The sequence below is a fragment of the Oncorhynchus mykiss genome, chromosome 14 (assembly GCF_057628025.1).
Source record: "Oncorhynchus mykiss isolate SJ-2025 chromosome 14, ASM5762802v1, whole genome shotgun sequence".
In the NCBI taxonomy this organism is placed as follows: Eukaryota; Metazoa; Chordata; class Actinopteri; order Salmoniformes; family Salmonidae; genus Oncorhynchus; species Oncorhynchus mykiss.
In genome coordinates, this window is record NC_143035.1 from 3,835,654 (window position 1) to 3,853,448 (window position 17,795).

At 42.4% G+C, this 17,795-nt stretch overlaps 1 protein-coding gene across 8 annotated transcripts in view; it reads right to left on the bottom strand.

The window, feature by feature from the left end:
• Positions 1 to 3,895: 3,895 nt before the first annotated feature.
• Positions 3,896 to 17,795, bottom strand: part of csnk1a1 (casein kinase 1, alpha 1) — a 34,921-nt gene continuing 21,021 nt past the window's right edge. For 2 of the 8 annotated variants that reach the window (XM_090198161.1, XM_036942692.2), the window contains 7 exons: positions 14,576 to 14,715; positions 13,619 to 13,697; positions 10,526 to 10,600; positions 9,759 to 9,865; positions 9,321 to 9,433; positions 8,601 to 8,699; positions 3,896 to 5,796 (listed from right to left, as the gene is read on the bottom strand). In XM_090198161.1, coding sequence (XP_090054287.1) covers positions 8,653 to 8,699; positions 9,321 to 9,433; positions 9,759 to 9,865; positions 10,526 to 10,600; positions 13,619 to 13,697; positions 14,576 to 14,715 — 561 coding nt within the window. In that variant the 3' untranslated portion in view covers positions 3,896 to 5,796; positions 8,601 to 8,652. Of the gene's footprint in view, positions 5,797 to 8,600; positions 8,700 to 9,284; positions 9,434 to 9,758; positions 9,866 to 10,525; positions 10,601 to 13,618; positions 13,698 to 14,575; positions 14,716 to 17,795 lie in introns of all 8 variants that reach the window. The other 6 variants (XM_021560824.3, XM_036942689.2, XM_021560826.3 and 3 more) reach the window with 3 other exon arrangements.

Below are 17,795 nucleotides of genomic sequence, written 5' to 3' on the forward strand. Positions count from 1 at the left end.
ATACTTAAACCCTTAACAGACACATAAGGAAGTAGTTAAGACTTTACTCCGTCTGGCATTTTCTTGCCTCTCTTTGGACTGGGGAATTGGCATTTCCCAGATTGCATGTCAACCATTCTGTATGTCAAAGCTCAACTAACTCACTAGGCTGCGAGGGTTATCCATGGTACACAAAACAATTATAAAGTAACCTATGAAAGATAGTTTAGCATGTGTCCTCCAATGAATGAGAATTCAAATACAATAGACACAGACCTTTTAAGATATGGCCTGGGCATTTTAAGGGTGATACCTTTAAATGCTATCTGATCAAGGTGGCCTGGTTTATCTGCTCCTCCTCATACCTTCTTAATGTCTGGAGTAGTGGGTGGTATGGGCGACGACATGTTAGATGCAAATTCCACAGGCTTGGAGGGAATCTGCCGCTGAAACTTCATGTGATGATGACTCACGGGAAGGGAGCGGCACACTTAGCCGTAAATGCCGTGCAGAGGCACCTGAGTTCACACACACGGAAACGCGCACGCATGCACACACACACTTCCCTTACCTGCTGATTAAGCCGACAGCAACACACCTTGAGTTGGGTGCGGCCCAGCTCAACCCCTTATCTGAGTCACAAGTAAAACCATAGTGTTTGACCAGCACTTTGCCAGACCGACAGGCCTCTTCCCTTCCCCGCTAGGTGTGAAAGTGAGAACCCCGGTGCTTCCTCATGCAGTCAGACATGTGTTGGGCCAGGTGAGGGATCATGGGTATCAGTTGCTCCCGGTATTGTGTGACAGATTACAGCACAGCGTTCAGGGAGGAAGGGGAATGGCTGTTTGGGCCACGGCATAAGGAGTGAATGATACCTACCGTAGAGCGGGAAAGAACCAGCATAGGAAGTGACTCGCCGCAGCCACCTGAAACCATGGATGGGACTTTTGTGTCATTCTGGCTCACAAAATAAACGCCTAGACTGAACATTTACACTTCAGGTCCAACTTGTTCCATGGGCACTTTCGAGCAGATCTTGTATGTTTACTTAGTCTGGGAATCTGGTGCTTTTCTGATCATGTTGTCTTGTTGTATGACCACATGTTCAGAAACAGTACATACTGCACCATATAGTACAGTGCATACATTTACACAAGACAGCACCAGTCAGATTGAGTTGGAATCTTAACCTTTTGGTTACTGGCCCAATGCTCTAACCACTAGGCTGCCTGCTGTATACGACCCACTTTATGCTTAATGTAAGATTATACAGTACCTAGGTCCGACAAGGACACCCACAAAGGAAGCCTACAAAGAAAATCAGTGAAAAAATACAATACAGGCCACACAAGCGCGTCTTATACTACACAGCTTGGTGAAAAATACAATATGAGGTGTTTTGCTGCTTCAGAACAGCAAGCAAATGAGCTGTGTTAAAAAATAAAGCCATGATTGGTTTTGTAGCAGGAAAAGATTACCTATTAAGTGGGCCATTGAGAATAGAACATTGTTGTTACTATATATGGGGGTTATTTTAATGACCAAATCCATTCACATTCATTTAGAAGGTAAGCTACACAGCCTGAAATAAATATCTAATGGTAGGCTATACACTGGAAAATGAGGTGAGGCAAGGATTTTCGGGTTCCTCTATGCACAGGAACTGAACAGTAGCCTACTATATCATCAACAGCAAACAACATAATTGAGAAACTATAGAAAATATATATTTTAAATTCTATTGATCATTGGGTTGACTGGCAGACTCCGCAAAAACATCTGCACATGATGGATGGGGTGGGTTTATGAGGGGGGATATGTATCTGTGTTTACTAATATACTTTTCGGTAGCCTTGTGAAGTCAAAATGTAACGCATTGTTTTGAATGTTCTGCCTGTAGGTTGACGTAGGGACACGACAGATAGAAATGTGATACTTTTGTTCGAGCTCTCGGGCAGTTTCACAAGGACGCCACATTGGGGCGCGGTCTCTGTCGTATAGTACAAGGGTTTCACAGAACACACGCAGTTTCACAATTGAATCCATAAACAATTATATATGCAACGATCCATCGATGCGCCCAGCTGAATACGCTCCTGTAAATGTAGCCGCGTTTAGACGTTGTCAAGAGCATCACAGTCATTTATGATAAATTCATTCCTCACATTTATTTTTACAACCTGTAACAACGGGTGAATATCGAATGGCCAATCAGCACCTGAGATACAACGTGTCCTTGTTTAGAAGGTTACACTTTGGTCCTAAAGATCCCCCTCCCATTTGGAACGCTGAAACGGGGTCAGAAATCATGTTCTGAATATAATCCTTGGGGATCTGCTCCATATTATGTCTTCCCTCTTCAATCATGTATTCATAGAGGCTGATGGTGTACAAGATGTGGGCAAACATTACATTACATTACTAGGATAAGAAAATTAAAGTTTTCCTCAATTAACATGACTATGAAATGACATGTGTGGTAGTGCTGCTACTCAATTATAATCTGTCAAGGGAGCAGGCTTTCACCACCTCACACTGTACCTTGCCCTCTATAGGCACCTCCCAGCATTATACAAGGGTTCTCTAATTCCTTTCTGGTGCCCACATGCATCTGCATGCCTTGGGTTGTGAGCATTTAGTGCCTGCTTGGTCTGTAGTGGGAGCAAATGGATAAGGTAGGACAAGGCCAAAGAGAGGTAGGGTTTAGTCTGGCAATGGGGTTACATTACACTGCAGTAGCAGCCCTGGTAGATGGCAGGAAGAGAGGGAGGAACGGAGCCCGATCAGCATGTGACACCTCACCACACCTCACTAGATCTGCCTATGTTGAAGCCACTCATCTGCTCATGAGGATGAGGCACCTAGGCAGTTAGAGATCTTCTATTACTGAGATGGTGAATGAGTCTTGAGAAGATGATCATGAATGGGATTTCTTAATCGGGCTGTTTCTTCTGAATACTCCCCTTTACAAGACACTAGGGAGTGCTGCTGTGGGTGAATAATGGTTCAATGGAACATTTTGAAATAGGGGTGCGTGTTCTTTCGCCTTCTAAAAGGTCACCAATGGCTTCAGATACAAACTGTGAGATTGAGTTTGACCTACCATTTCGATTGACCTCGCTTACATTTGTGACAGGCATTTCTTCACTCCAAGCATGATTGTCCCTTTGGCCCCTTTTGTTCTCCCAGAGGGATGTCTGGGGCCTCCCTCTCTCTGCAAACAGCTGCTTTCCACTTGTGTCGACCTCACAAGGACAACCAGGACTTTTTCACCCTGCTGCTACCCTTGTGCTGTCCTGTCCTCCTTGCCTGGAGAATGACTTGGCTCTCAGCAGCCTGGTGTCTAGTGTGTCATGGTTAACAAATCCCTGACCACACAAGGCCCCTTCTAGGACTCTCAGGATAACCCAGGGCAGTTAGGTACCATTCAAACTAAAATAAATACAAGTCACTTACCCAAAGATACACTGGGGAATTTAATATATAGAGAACCTTTCTTTTGCTACTTTTTGTTGCCAGCTTTGCAAGTTATTTTCCTGTTGACAAAGTGGCCCAGCAGGAGTGCCATCGAAATTACTACACTGACAGACCCTACAGAACAATGCAAACACTCCAATAATGTTGTTGCGCAGAGGAAGGGGTAGTCTCACACAGACATCTATTTTTACTTGGAATCACCCATTTCCATTATGTAAGGGGGTGGGGTTAGCCTACACCTTGTTGCATTGCACTTTGGCCCTAAACCCATTGTGTAGTTCTCCATGCTCTTCTCGGTTGTTCGACTAACCCCTTTGACACGTTTTACTATTGTATAGAATGAGGAAGAGTGAGTCCCATAGTGAAGACTTGCTGCCAGCCACAATTCTTTGTTTTAGCCAGTTTTATGAGTTGTAGAAAAACAATTTTCCACAACAGCTATTTTAATCCATTTTAATATTTACAGATATAAATCCGGGAAGATCTTTTCTTCAAAACACCACCACAGGCACCTACAACTACCCACCACCCCAACAATATTTCACAGGAACTGCTTTTTCTAGATTACAGCAATACCTTTCCACAAATGTGTCCCTTTGCATCAAGTGATCATACCTTTAGACAAATCCTTTGCATCTTTCCTTTTTATCTATCCCCAATCCTGCGGATGTCAAATTTGAAAAATTCTCACAATACGAGGGTTGTGTGGTAGTCAAACACGTAAATGTGTAAAGACAAGAAAATGGAAAGACCAATTGTCATCCGGGCCTAAGGAAGAAGTCTGTGTTTTCTTCAAATTACAGAGACTTGGACAGTGATTCTGACAAGTCATTTAAATTTATTCTGACATGCTAAAGGGAATAAATTACATTTTTTATAGAATGTCCAGCTGTAAAATAGCTAAAGCTGGGTCAGGGGGATTATTAGGGAGGGGGAGAAACAGTTACTAGTGTGCATCTGTCTTGACTAAAGGCTGAGAGAAATCCAAATTATTCTTCCCTCAAGACTCAAAAGTATACAGAAATTAAACCCTCCAAAACTTTCTTCGCAATAACAAATAATGAAAATTAGGGAAAAAAGGTCACTACTCTAAGCAGCAGCGAAATTTAGTTGGAGAGAAATAATATTTTACAAGAGGATCTGCTTCCTCGCAGGAAGAAGAAACAAAAACACCCTTCCCCTAAAATGATCAATTCAATACAGGGAAAGACAACTCTATAAAACTGAAGGGGAAAAAAGTAGGTTCTGATTCTTTAAAAAAAAGTGTATATATATGTATGTATATAAAAATGATAACCGAAGGGTGGGTGGTGTGAGGTCCTCTCAAAAACGGAACATTGATGCCATCCAAAGCAACTCAATGAATAAAAAATAATAAAAACACGACATTTGTCGATTGACATTAACATCTTCAAAAATAAAAATAATTTGCGTCATTTTTTTAAAAATAAGCAATTTCCAAACAGGTTTAGTCAAGTGGTGCCTAATTTATAATGAATATGCTTTTGTGGAGTTGATCTTTTTTATTCATTGTTTGAGACTTCAGAATACCAAGTACAATATAGTTAATGCAGCGTTCTAAAGAGGAACCTAGTAGTCACTAGAATTGTTTTCATCTTCACATTTGAAGCTCTTCTAGCACATATCAGCAGGCAGAATCTTAATTACCCTTTTTATGAAAAGAAACTAAATAAATCCAATGTTTGCTTAGTAAATACCCAGGATTCATTCATAACAAAGAACAGTTTCCGTTTACATCTTTCATTTTGCTTGAAAATGAGGGAAAAAAAGTTGAAGAGAAAATTGTTGTTTCAAAATGTTCAATCTGACTGACGTGTGTCTGGGTCGTGCCACGCTCAGTGACTGAGGGAATGGGGACAAAGCTGCTCTGACAGGGGGCCATGAGGTGAGGCAGGCACCCGAGCAGCAGCTCAGAGGGAGAAAGTATCAAGGGGAAAGTATTGCAATGTGCACAATAACATCCACAGTGAGCCAACCATGTCTTATTTTCAGTTTTGAAGAAACACACACCAAAAAAAAAAAAATCTTCAGGGACAGGACAATAGAGACGGCTACAGCTTCGTAAAATTCCATACCAAGCCGGCTTTCTGTGTGGATATAGTATATACATACCAATATATAGATATATGCAGAGCATGTTATCTATATAGAGCAATTACATATATAGTATATGGAACGAAAGTTCTTTAACAGGAAAAAGGGTTGTCCACAATGCCTGGCAGGCTCTGGTGAATTTGATCCTGGAATCCGGGGTGTGATTGGAAGGCAAATCCTGCTACGGCCACTCGTCTTCATTTCTTTGTCTTACTGCTCAGAAACCTGCAAGAGAAACGAGAAGAGAGAGAGAGAGAGACAGAGACAAGAGGCCATAGGTTACACATCAAGTCGAACGGGTTATCTTCATCAAAAAAAGGGTTGAGCGACTATCAACAAGGCCAAGTAAATGACGGCAGTTTTCCAGCCCTGTAATAAAAAAGTGCCCAGTCATCAGTCCCGCTCTGCAGCAAGCTCGGCCCCACTGCTGCAGAGTGCCTGAGACGGGGAATCAAACATTTACTCTGAGACTCCTGTAATGAAGACATTCACCACCACCTTAAAAAGGTTCACAACTAGTGCAGGAGACAACAGCAGCTGTGTAGTGTACCGGGAGTGGGTATAGACAGAAAGACAAGTGGAAAGCGAATAAGGAAACAATGAGTCTTGTGAAAAAAATCTACTTTTAAAGGGCGTAGTTCAACCGAGATAACAAAAACACTTCTAAAAAGACAAACGGGGATGTGATCTGCCTGTGTGAGTCAACCTCCCATCATGCTTCAAGTAATCTTTACAGACAGCCATTACCCAATGACATGTATTCCCTCTCCATAGCCACACCCATGCAGCTCAGCAGCTGGCCTTTAGAGGCGCCAATCCAAAGGATAGGAACATGGGCAGAACAGGATTAGGTAACACTAAAATGTGTGAGGATTCCTCACTCTTTCTCATGGGCTTTGACAATCTTTTGTCTTCCTCAAGCAAGCCTTCACACCTTGATGATGCGTTCCGAGACTCACTGAGTGGGTTTAGATAACTGCAGCTCAAGTCTGGACATGATCTCGTCAGATCTGAGTGATATGAGAAGAATTTGACATGAACGCTCCTGAGTCACCTCCAGCTACAGCAATTCTCTCCGATGTGGTAGGATTCAAAGGAAAGGTGCAGTTTCGCTGCAGGCATTTTACATGGGAGTGTGTTCAGAGAGCCATCAGAGGATCTATCCGTCGGAGAAATAAGCAAAAGTAATGGTTCTGAATTACACATGAAAATCTCTGGACCTTTCGCTTATTTAATGGACGTCAATGTGAGTCGTTGGTTCAATGACAAAATATAACACACGGATATGAAGGAGGAGATCCCTGCCGTTTCAAGTGTCCATATTTCATTTTGTTGGGAGTGGAGGGGCCAGCTGATGTAACAGACCAGTCACACTCACAGGGGTGAAAGGGCAGCTCAATTCTCCATATGCGAGCTATTAATAGAACACGCCTCTTCTAATACAGCAAATATCCTTTAGGAGATTTCACAGCAACATGACGATGACATTTAGGCCCTACACAGACACTAAAATGACCATGTGATGATCGATATGCTTCAAAGAGTAAAGGCCTGGGTCAATGGAGTATGCTATGAGCGTTAGCTACTTGCGTTTGCCTGATTATATCAACGTGGCATGCTCTAAACAACTATCATATAATACGAGGCAATGGAGCAATAGAGGGCTGAAACGCAAACTTGCATTAACAAGGTTTCCATTGTTACAAGGCTAACAGTGGCCAAGTCAAATTGGTATCCAAGAAACCCAGCAAGTTCTTTCAAGCTCCAATACGCCGGAGCTTGACTATTTAAATTCCTGGCTGTGGCTACTCAGCACCCTTCACTTGCAGTGTTATCTTAAAGGGACAGAGAGTAGCAGAGAACAAATAACCGTCACCAGACCTTAGAAAGAGATGTCCTTTTGTATATTTTATAGCTTTGCTTGTGAGCAGGGGGTCCCTTTAACAAAAGGTCCTTTTTATTTTTTATTAAAAAAAAAAAAAAAAATCTGTTACGTAGGGAAAACTTTGATCTCGCCACCCCTGCAGGGAAGGCACATAAGCAGCGCTCAACTGTGCGCATGGAGTACACATACTAAAACAGACATAGTGCACAAAGGATTAGACCAATACCACGTCATCAGAAAATCCTATTTATAAACTAGCCTCTTCACAGCACTTGTTCACTGCCATCATTGTGTGATGTGCCTTGAAAGAGAGGGGAAGAGAAAGGAGGGCAGACAGAGTGTCCTCCTGCTTTGATTTCATATTCATATTTAATGGCTTTCAAAGCTCTTCTCGGCAGAGCGGAGACCGAACACCGTCATTAGTCGTGCCCGGAGAGGGGCAGAAGATGATTTGCCTGACATCATGGAGAAAGCATCTCATACAAGAAAAACTATAACCATCAGTAAACCCACCTAAACCAAATCCTGCCTTGTTTGGGACAGGATTTGACCAACAATACGTCACACAAAATGGTAGCCTCTCTGCTAAGTCAGAGGGGCTGGCGTGCTGGGGAAGAGCAGGACTGATACACTGAGCCCTCTCGGGGGCGCCATCCGTGTCATGTCACCAACATACATCAGGCCTCCCCCCCCCCCCCCCCTCTCCAATTAACCTGCACTCAACCCCCAAAAACATTTTTTGGTCTAATAATAAATACTTAATCCACATAGCTCAGATGATAACCATTGTGTATTGAGGACTTAATTCAGCCCTGCCTAAGCCGTCTGAACCAAGCTGGCACACATGGACTAATACACATGGAACGGAGGGAGGGCTTCATTAGAGTCCTCCATGCAGTGTGTGGATAAACGCATGGTGTGTGCGGAGCAGTGAGGTCTGATGAAGCCAATGCAACAGATATTATTAGTGGTGGTTTTAAGTAATAGGGGGTTGGCATTGACTTGAAGTAAACGTGCCTTTTACTACTAAATCTAATACAGGTCAGGTAGTTGGTATCCAACAAGGCCGCCCTGCAATTTCATGCCAGAGATTACAAATCTAAATGGGCTACAGCCTAATCCCTGTGGAAATCCTAGTCGTCACCTGATGAAAACAGCTTCAGGTTTTTTGAAAAATTGGTTTGACTCCTCCACCATCAACCCTGGGCACCCGGGATACCCTCTACGAGAGGGAGGGGGGCGACTGGAATTAAAAGAGGTCATTCAAGAGTCACATCACATGAGCACTAAAATTACACATGAAAACAGACAGCAATTTATTAACCATTGCACCAACATGTATGAAACCTTTATTGGTATGTGGTTAGAATCTCACTCCTGCTCAACCAAGTATTTTAGAGCATTCCAATAAAGATTAACAAGTGTTAGATCCAGGAACAATGATTGCGAGAAAGAGTGAATCATACACCCCATTAAGAGAAGGGGTTCATTCAAAAGAGCGAAATCACTATGATTTTAACATCCAAAGAAGATGATAAAGCCACCCCTTTGTCCCAGAGAAGAATAAAGACATTTGGGTACAAAGTTAGTAGTCAAATTTCCCAAGGACGTCTTTGCATCTGCAAGACAGACCAATTGAATTTCTCTTTATCTTTTGGGGGCCTCCTCGAACTAACACTTTTTTTCTCTCATTAATCTGGTGGGAGAGAATGTTCCAAATCCACTTGTTTTTTAGGTTTTTTTACCACTTTGAAGGGGGAACGAAAATGAAAGCAATTGGTGTCTCCATTTTTGCACTCCAAACGTCGCTTGGCTTTTTGCTACTAACCTTTCATGTTACTCTTGGGTTTGTCAGTTTGCTTGCCTGTAGGAGTTTGTGCCTGTTGCCCCTGTCCCCCTGAGGACGCGGCCTGCTGTGCTGCTTTCTGCTTCAGCATTGTCCAGTCAAACGTGTAGTCGTACTGGTGGTTCAGGGTCCTGGACAAGCACACAAACACGTTCAGACATTGTCACACAGCTCTGCTTTATTAAAAATACCTCTTTACTGTTAAGGCTGAATTTGTTTTCAGCCTTAACATACATGAAAGCAGACAGACGACATGCAAAACATAGGACGAACTGCTGTAGGCATTTATTTTTATTTTTTAAAGAACACTTCACTATTAACATTAGTACAATCTGTTATTAACACAACGTTGTTCTGCATTGTGTGTCAACACTGAGAAGAAGAAAAAACATGACTTGGTGTGTGTGTTTCAGCTCCCTTGGGGACAGAGGTAAGAGGTTGAGAAATGATGAGCACCTGAAGAGAATGCGGAACAGCTGACGCAGGTACATGTAGTCAGGCGCCTCCTCAAACCGCAGCCCACGGCAGTAGTTCAGGTACATGGCAAACTCTGCGGGGAAACCCTGAAAACAAGAGTAGGAGATTGAATGTTATCTACTTATCCATTTTTTCAACTGTTTCGGTTATTATACATTACAATGACAGTCAGCGCCTAATCAATTTCTTTACGATGTGTTTTGGTAAAATGAGGGCAATTACTGACAGAAAAAAAATTGTGAGGTTACACAAGTCACTCCACAGCCTAATGCAAGGCTTGAGCATGCACTCACAGCCAGCTACTTAAGTATTTTAATGACCAATGGCCACTATGCTTTCAGTTCCAAGGCTATGCATAACAGCCACTATTTAAAGACTGGATTAGATTAGCACCTCCAGCCACCATATCTCTGCTCTTGTACACAGAGAGAAAGCCTTCACCCGTTACAAGGCACATACTTCACTTGCTGATGTGGCCACTCGTGGACTCCAGTAATCTCTAGACTTCCATAGTATCTACCGTTCTGTCCCTGTGACCCTGACTAAAAATAGCGGCATGGCGTGTCGCAGAGTTCATCAATTTAACACAGTGGAATCCCTTTACACAGCTGATTGAAATTATCAAAAGCTTGATGATTAGTTGATCATTTGAAATCAGCGGTATAGTGCTAGGGCAAAAACATGCACCCCTTGGGGTCCTGAGGATCGAGTTTGGGAAACACTGTTCTATGGTTTCACACGCTCACCTTACACAACACCTCGACTGGAGTCGACATCTTCTTCTCGCTAATCTTCTCGTACTTCTGTTTCTTTGTGGCAGCCTGTGGAACATGTGGGCGAGAAATGAAAATGTTGTGCACCACAGTTTAACACTACCCTTTGCAGTTTTCCTTCACCCCCGGCGAGATCAGTGGCCCATAACATAACAGAATAAGGAATTTGTTTGGCCTGATGTGATTTGTAGCACTGAAAGAGCCACCTGAGGGAAATATTGGGCCATTAGAGAAAGTTGCGTTACTCTGTAATAGACTACTCATGGGTCAAGTGTGTGTACACAAGTGGTGTTTCACGACCTAATCCATCTCGCTAGGCCGGGCAATTGGGGCTGTATGCATGTAAAGAAAGGCTTGGTGCTGAAGGTAATTCAGAAAGCATTCATACCCCTTAACTTATTCCACATTTTGTTTTTATTAACCCTCATTCTACCAGGTAAGTTGTGTTACAGCCTGAACTCAAAATATATATCTCACCCATCTACACACAATACCCCATAATGACAAGGTGAACAAGTTTCTCTGCTAATTTATTACAAATGAAATACAGAAATCTCATTTACATAAGTATTCAAACCTCGGAGTCAATACTTTGCAAAGGTGTTTTTACACCTTTGGCAGCAATTACAGCGGAGTCTTTCTGGATAGATCCCTAAAAGCTTTCCACCCCTGGATTGTACATTTGCACATTATTCTTAAGCTCTGTCAAATTAGTTGTTGATCATTGATGGACAACCATTTCAGGTCTTACCATAGATTTTCAAGTAGATTTAAATGCAAACTAACTTGGCCAATCCAGAACATTCACTGCCTTCTTTTTAAGCAACTCCAGTGTAGATTTGACCTTGTGCTTTAGGTTTTGTCCTGCAGAAAAACATTTATCTCTCTGTGATGGAAAGCAAACTAATCCAGGTACTCCTCTAGGATTTTGCCTGTGCATCGCTCCATTCCTTTTCTTATCCACAGTCCTTATTACAAGCATACCCAAAACATGATGCAACACCACTATACTTGGAAATATGGAGTGTGTCACTCAATGTGTTGTATTGGATTTACCCAAAACATAACACTTTGTTTTCATCTACCAATAGGTGCCCTTCTTCCGAGGCATTGGAAAACATCCCTGGTCTTGGTGGTTGAATCTGTGTTTGAAATTCACTGCTTGACAGAGAGACCTTACAGATGATTGTATGTGTGGGGTACAGAGATTAGGTAGTCATTCACAAATCATGCTAAACACTTATTGCACACAGATTCCATGTAACTTGTGAAACACATTTTGCCTCCTTAACTTATTTAGGCTAACCATAACAAAAGGGGTACTTATTGACCCAAGACATTTCAGCTTTTCGTTATACTGAACAAAAATACAAAACAACAATTTTACTGAGCTGGGGTTCATAAGGAAATCAGTCAATTGAAATAAATTGGGCCCTAATCTATGGACATGACTGGGCAGGGGCACCCACTTGGGTACTCCCCCCCCCCCAAAATTGGCTTTATTGCTGACAGAAATACTCCTCAGTTTACTCAGCTGTCCGAGTGGCTGGTCTAAGATGCTCCCGCAGGTGAAGAAGTAAGATGGAGGTCCTGGGCTGGCATGGTTACACATGGTCTGTGATTGTGAGGCTGTTTGGAAGTACTGACAAATTCCCTAAGCAATGGAGGTGGCTTATGGTAGAGAAATGTAGATCAAATTCTCTGGCAACAACTCTGGTGGACATTCCTGCAGTTAGCATGCCAATTTCATGCTCCCTCAACTTCAGACATCTGTGGCACTGTGTTGTGTATCAAAACTGCACACTTCAGAGTGGCCTTTAATTGTCCCCAGCACAAGGTGCACATGTGTAATGATCATGCTGTTTATCAGCTTCTTGATAATCCATCCACCTGACAAGTGTGGCATATCTTGGCAAAAGAGAACTGCTCACTAACAGGGAAACAAACACATTTGTGCAGAAAATAATATTTTTGTGCATACAGAACATTTGGGATCTTTTAATTTCAGCCCATGAAACATGGACCAACACCTTACATATTGCGTTTATATTTTTGTTCAGTGTAATTTGTTCAAATTTCTAAAAACATGGGGTATTGTATGTAGGCCAGTGACAAAAAAAAGCATTTTAATTTTAGATTGAGGCTCCCGAATGGCGCAGCGGTCTAAGGCACTGCATCTCAGCGCAAAAGGCGTCACTGCAGTCCCTGGTTCGAATCCAGGCTGCGTCACATGATTGGGAGTCAGCCGTGATTGGGAGTCCCATAAGGTGGCACACAATTGGCCCAGCATCGTCCGGGTTTGGCCCAGGTAGGCCGTCATTGTAAAGAATACTGTTCTTAACTGACTTGCCTAATTTAATAAATGTTAAATAAAAAATAAAGCTGTACCAAAATGTGTAAAAAGTCAAGCGGTATGAATACTTTCTGAAGGCACTGGACCTAACACCTTGCCGAGGACTTGAGTTTCAAGCACTAGTACTGCAGGCTGCTGTTACATGTAAATTAGACAAAGGACAGGCCTTTTGTACCCCATTTAACCCTGCTCGTTGTAAATTAAGAGCCTCACTCACACTGATTTTTGCCATGTCAGAAAGGGCAAAGGTGCATTAGGTTGTAAACGCAAGTCTAGGTAAAGAGCATAAAACTGTACATTCGAGGCACCCCATTTCTCTGCAGGATATATGCATTTAAAAATAAGGTAGCTCTGGGAAGTAGCTGACCTCAAGGAACACTACAACTTGAATGGGAAGTTAGGGATAATCTACTAGTAAGACTCACTAACAAGCTACCCTGCAATGCACGAGGCACATCACACAATGTTAAATTGATTCCCTGAAGTTGTCAGAGGACAAAACTACTTAAACCATTCAGCTTGAGTAAAAAATGAATCCAATGTGAAGTCATGAAAATGGTAAAGCGGCTGAAATTGATGTTATGAGACAGGTGGGGGAAAAAATGCAAAAGAAAAAAGCCTAGTAGCAGGAGGAGGAAAAGCTGTGGCGAGTGAATTAAATATTAACCACCTATTTAGTGGACAGGGGGCCCTAGAGTACCTGCCTGGCCTACCTTTAGTCCCTGCCAGGGCAGGCTGGTTCTGTTGAAATACATCAGGACGTATCCTAGCGACTCCATGTCATCTCGGCGACTGGAAAGAAAGACATTTGGCATTCAGTACATGTACAGAGCTAATACATCTCGGTTGGTTTAAGCGCAACACATTTCACATTCATCTCAATGCCTTTTGTAACAGCTGATCTGTACCAACTTCCAGACCACTGACACCATTTTACTGGTCAAGTTGAATTACGAGATGCCAAGAGGGTGGGGTGTCTATCCTGTTAAAGTGCTTTAACACAAATTTTGTTTTAGGGGCACGGCTCAGTGAAGCAGCCACATGCTTTGTGTTTTTTCATATCCCAAGTGAATGCTTAAAATGACAACATGAAAACATAAAAAGCTTGTTTAAACAAGGGAACTATAGGATTTCTAACCATGTTAAATTCTATTATCACAAAAGGCAATGTTCGCAATGAATCAAGATTTTATGAAAATTACTGCAAGCTTAGGTTGCGGCAATGCCATAATGGTATGTCAAAAGATAAAGTAGGGGGAAAACATCTCCAGTTGACTTAATTGCTTACATTACAGCTCAATCCAGAGCAATGTGGATAAGGGGAACAAGATTGATCTGGCTAAATTACATGGCCCCATTGGTCAAAACTGGGAAGTGCAGCTGTTGGTGGCAGCTAGATTCTAGTGACCAATGGGACTAGGTTGACCATCATGAGAACAAGTCCTTCGAGAGCCACTCTGCAGTCTCAGCAGGAACAAACAAAAGCGCCTTCACACCACAAAAAAAAAAACAATGGGTGGATACCGATATAAGTGGGGAAAGAGACCCATTAACCAACATAATAAGTCCTAGGAACCTAGCCACTGTGGCCTATAAGTGTACAAACGAGGAAGATTAGAGAATATCCAGCGAAGGCTGAAATATATTACTGTGTGCTGAACTGTTCTTACCTCTGCTCGATTCCCAGATGTGCGTTGATGCTGGCATAGCGAGCTGTGCCTGTGAGGTTTTTGTCTTCTCTGTAGGGTATGTGCTGTCGTGTCCGGTTGTCCCGGTATTTTTTGGCCAGACCAAAGTCAATGAGGAACAACTGTAAAAAGGGGGGGGGGAAGAGAAAAATAAAAAATACAACACATTTTAAAGTTATCCTGATTCAGAGGAGCAGTTGACAAAATTGGAGGCTGGAGCTGTGAGAGACCATGGGTCTATTCTTCCAATTTCCTGCTTTGCCTGGTGTACCATTTGACTAGAAAAGCAGCCATTCTCAAGGCCCCTCATTGTTATCTATGAAAACAATGCTGGCCATATGACGGCAGGATCAGGAAAACACCCAGGGGTCAAAGTCTGAGGCAAATGGAATTTCTGCAGGAAACTCAAGAACGTTTCTCCCTGCCTACTAACAGGGTTGTTGAAAGTGTCGGCCTTCAAAGTCTGTCTTGGATCGGAATGACATCTAAATTTGTGGACTGCCTGCCATACTACTCCACTCTACTGCCCACGCACAACTGCAGGTTGCAGTCCCTGAGAAAATGCCTCGCCCAACAGAAGTGTTTCACTGAGGCAGCACTGACTGACGGCTGCAGTCGTATTGAAACGGATCCACTCAGCCATGCCTCTGCTTGCTTGGCTCAGCCAGGGATTCAAACATTTCCTGTTGTCAAGACAAATAGCTACGCCAACCGTAAAATGTTATTTGGACGCTTCCATCTGAAGTCTGGTCGGGAGAAAAGGCAGCTCCACACACAAGAGTCCACTTGCTGCAAACTAACAATCACTTTACCACGTTATTCATTAACGTGAGCCTTTTTCTTCCGTGCTGAGGTACCTTTTGTTCAATAGGAAGTTTATTGCAGGCAGAATGGAACATTTGAGAGTCGATAAATACACAATGTAGCAAGGCGAGTGGCATATTCCAGCTTTCATAGAACAAAAGCATGGGAGCTTCCATTAAACCTACATCGTTTAAACAGTTACCTTGCAAAAAAATACTTAGGAGCTCATCTCACAGGCCAATGACCTTCAAAATACATACATGTTGGTATCAGCTCTAACATGCCGAGTCATTGCGCTTCCTTGGATTTTGGTTCCTACTGGTCCAATTGTTGTCAACATACTGAAACATGAATCTTAAGCACAGCCATATTGACTCAACAGGCCCATCCTAACAAACCAAACTGTGAAACAAAGTAGCACAAATCTAGATACTTTTAAAGCTAAGTCAAAGTATGCATCATCATTTTCTGACTGAGGGTTCTGGTTATGCAAAGCCATACTAGTAATTAGCCTTCAAGCACAGTCTAGTTCTCTTCCAACTTGATATTGAACTGTAGGTCTGCGAGCACACAACCTAACCCCACCCATCTGCCGCGCAGGTCCTCATTCAGGCTTTTCAGGGCCTGTATTTCCAAACACTCCTTTTTTTCTGCTCATTGTGCCTCTGGCTTCTGGCCAACAGTTGGCCAGGCTAGGCAGCCTGTGAAGTCAGCAGCAGTCTCTTAACAGGCAGCTGGTTCAGACCAGCTCGAATGCTGCCACATAGCCCTCTGTTCCAGAGCAACTGGCAATCACCACAGCACAATTTTCACAGCCACATGGCCCAGTTATCCCTTCTCTGTAATGCCAAGGTGCAAGTCATATAAACCAAGTAGCTACAGTTGTACTGAGCAGACAGAAAATCTTTAGGAACTTGAAAAATTGCCGTGATCTCACCTCAATTTTAGCTGGTTTTGGCCAGCACGGTCACTTGAAATGGACACACTAGTCATAAGGGTTAGTGACTGATATTTTCCTTGGTTGAGTATTCTAAAACCCAGAAGGTGATGATAATTTGGGAAACGAAAAAGATAAAATAATCGTGTGTATAGCAGGCACTAAAAACTCAGTGAAACAGCTCCAAGGAAATGGAAAAGCATCCAAAATATTAATTAGCGCCATGACCACTTCAAATGAGAGAGCGTGTCCCTTCCCCCCAAAAAATATAGAAAATCTAGAAAATTCAACAGCATCTCCGCTACTAGTCACCATGTCCTTTATCCACCTACTCTCAGATCCCTACAATCTGGATTTGGTGTTAAAACCTCTTATGGCTGAGATCCCCGTACAGGGATCAACATCAGGGGAAATTTCAGAGTGACAACTAAAAATATGACGTCGTAACATTAAACATTCTTGAAAATGCAAGTGTCTTACATCCTTCAAAAGATTAGAATCTTGGTAATCAAACTACATTTTCCGATTTAAAATAGCTGTTACAGAGAACAAATACCATGCTTTTGTTTGAGAAGAGCGATCAACAAAAATATTTTCCGCCATGACAGTTAACACAGTCACATCTGAAGGTAAAATTATGATTTACATTCTGATATGTTGCTCTTATTTCTCTTCCTGAGGGTCCCAGTGATCAAATGAAGTGCCGTTTTCTTTGATAAAATCCATAGCCTAAATCAAAACATTTTGTAAACCGTTTGTGCCGTGAATTCCATCTCTATCAATTTTTTACGGCGCATTCGACGTAATTACACACAGTAGACAATTGTTTATCTAGTCATGGTTGATTTCAGTGCATTCCTCTGGATGTTTGCAACACAGCGGGGAGTATGTTTGCGGGGAGTATTGACCGAAGTGAACTGATTTGAAGACAACGAGCAATGACTTCATTGCGCACCAATTATTTTAGCGAAGCTTCGTTGATTGACTGTATTTCTGCCCAATGACCACTGATCTTCTTGAAATCTAGCTGGGTAGATAGCCAATGAGCTGAGGTAAACACCAGTATGTTATGGGTTGGACCACCATTCCTTGTTTGTAAAGGCACGCGTAACGAACTCCATTCTCGCCTTGACTATCAGAGGAGTTGCAGTTGTTACGCACAGCAGTATTTTGGAAAGTAGTATTTTCAACGATTTCATTGAAGACATCATGGCGAATAAATCAGGAAAAGCGAAGTCCAAGTCTACAGATTTGCACCAGATTATAGAAGAGATTGATCCGGAAACAGATAAGATTTTTTGTTTGAGGAATCTTTGAGTGTTATGATTCAAACAGGAGCTGAGGAGCTGTTTCATCAAGGACAGGACGTACTTCTGGACGGGTAAGTGCTAATGCCGTTTCATGAAATAAATATATATTTATATTTTTTTTGCCAAAAAAAATCATTTGCAATTTGCAATG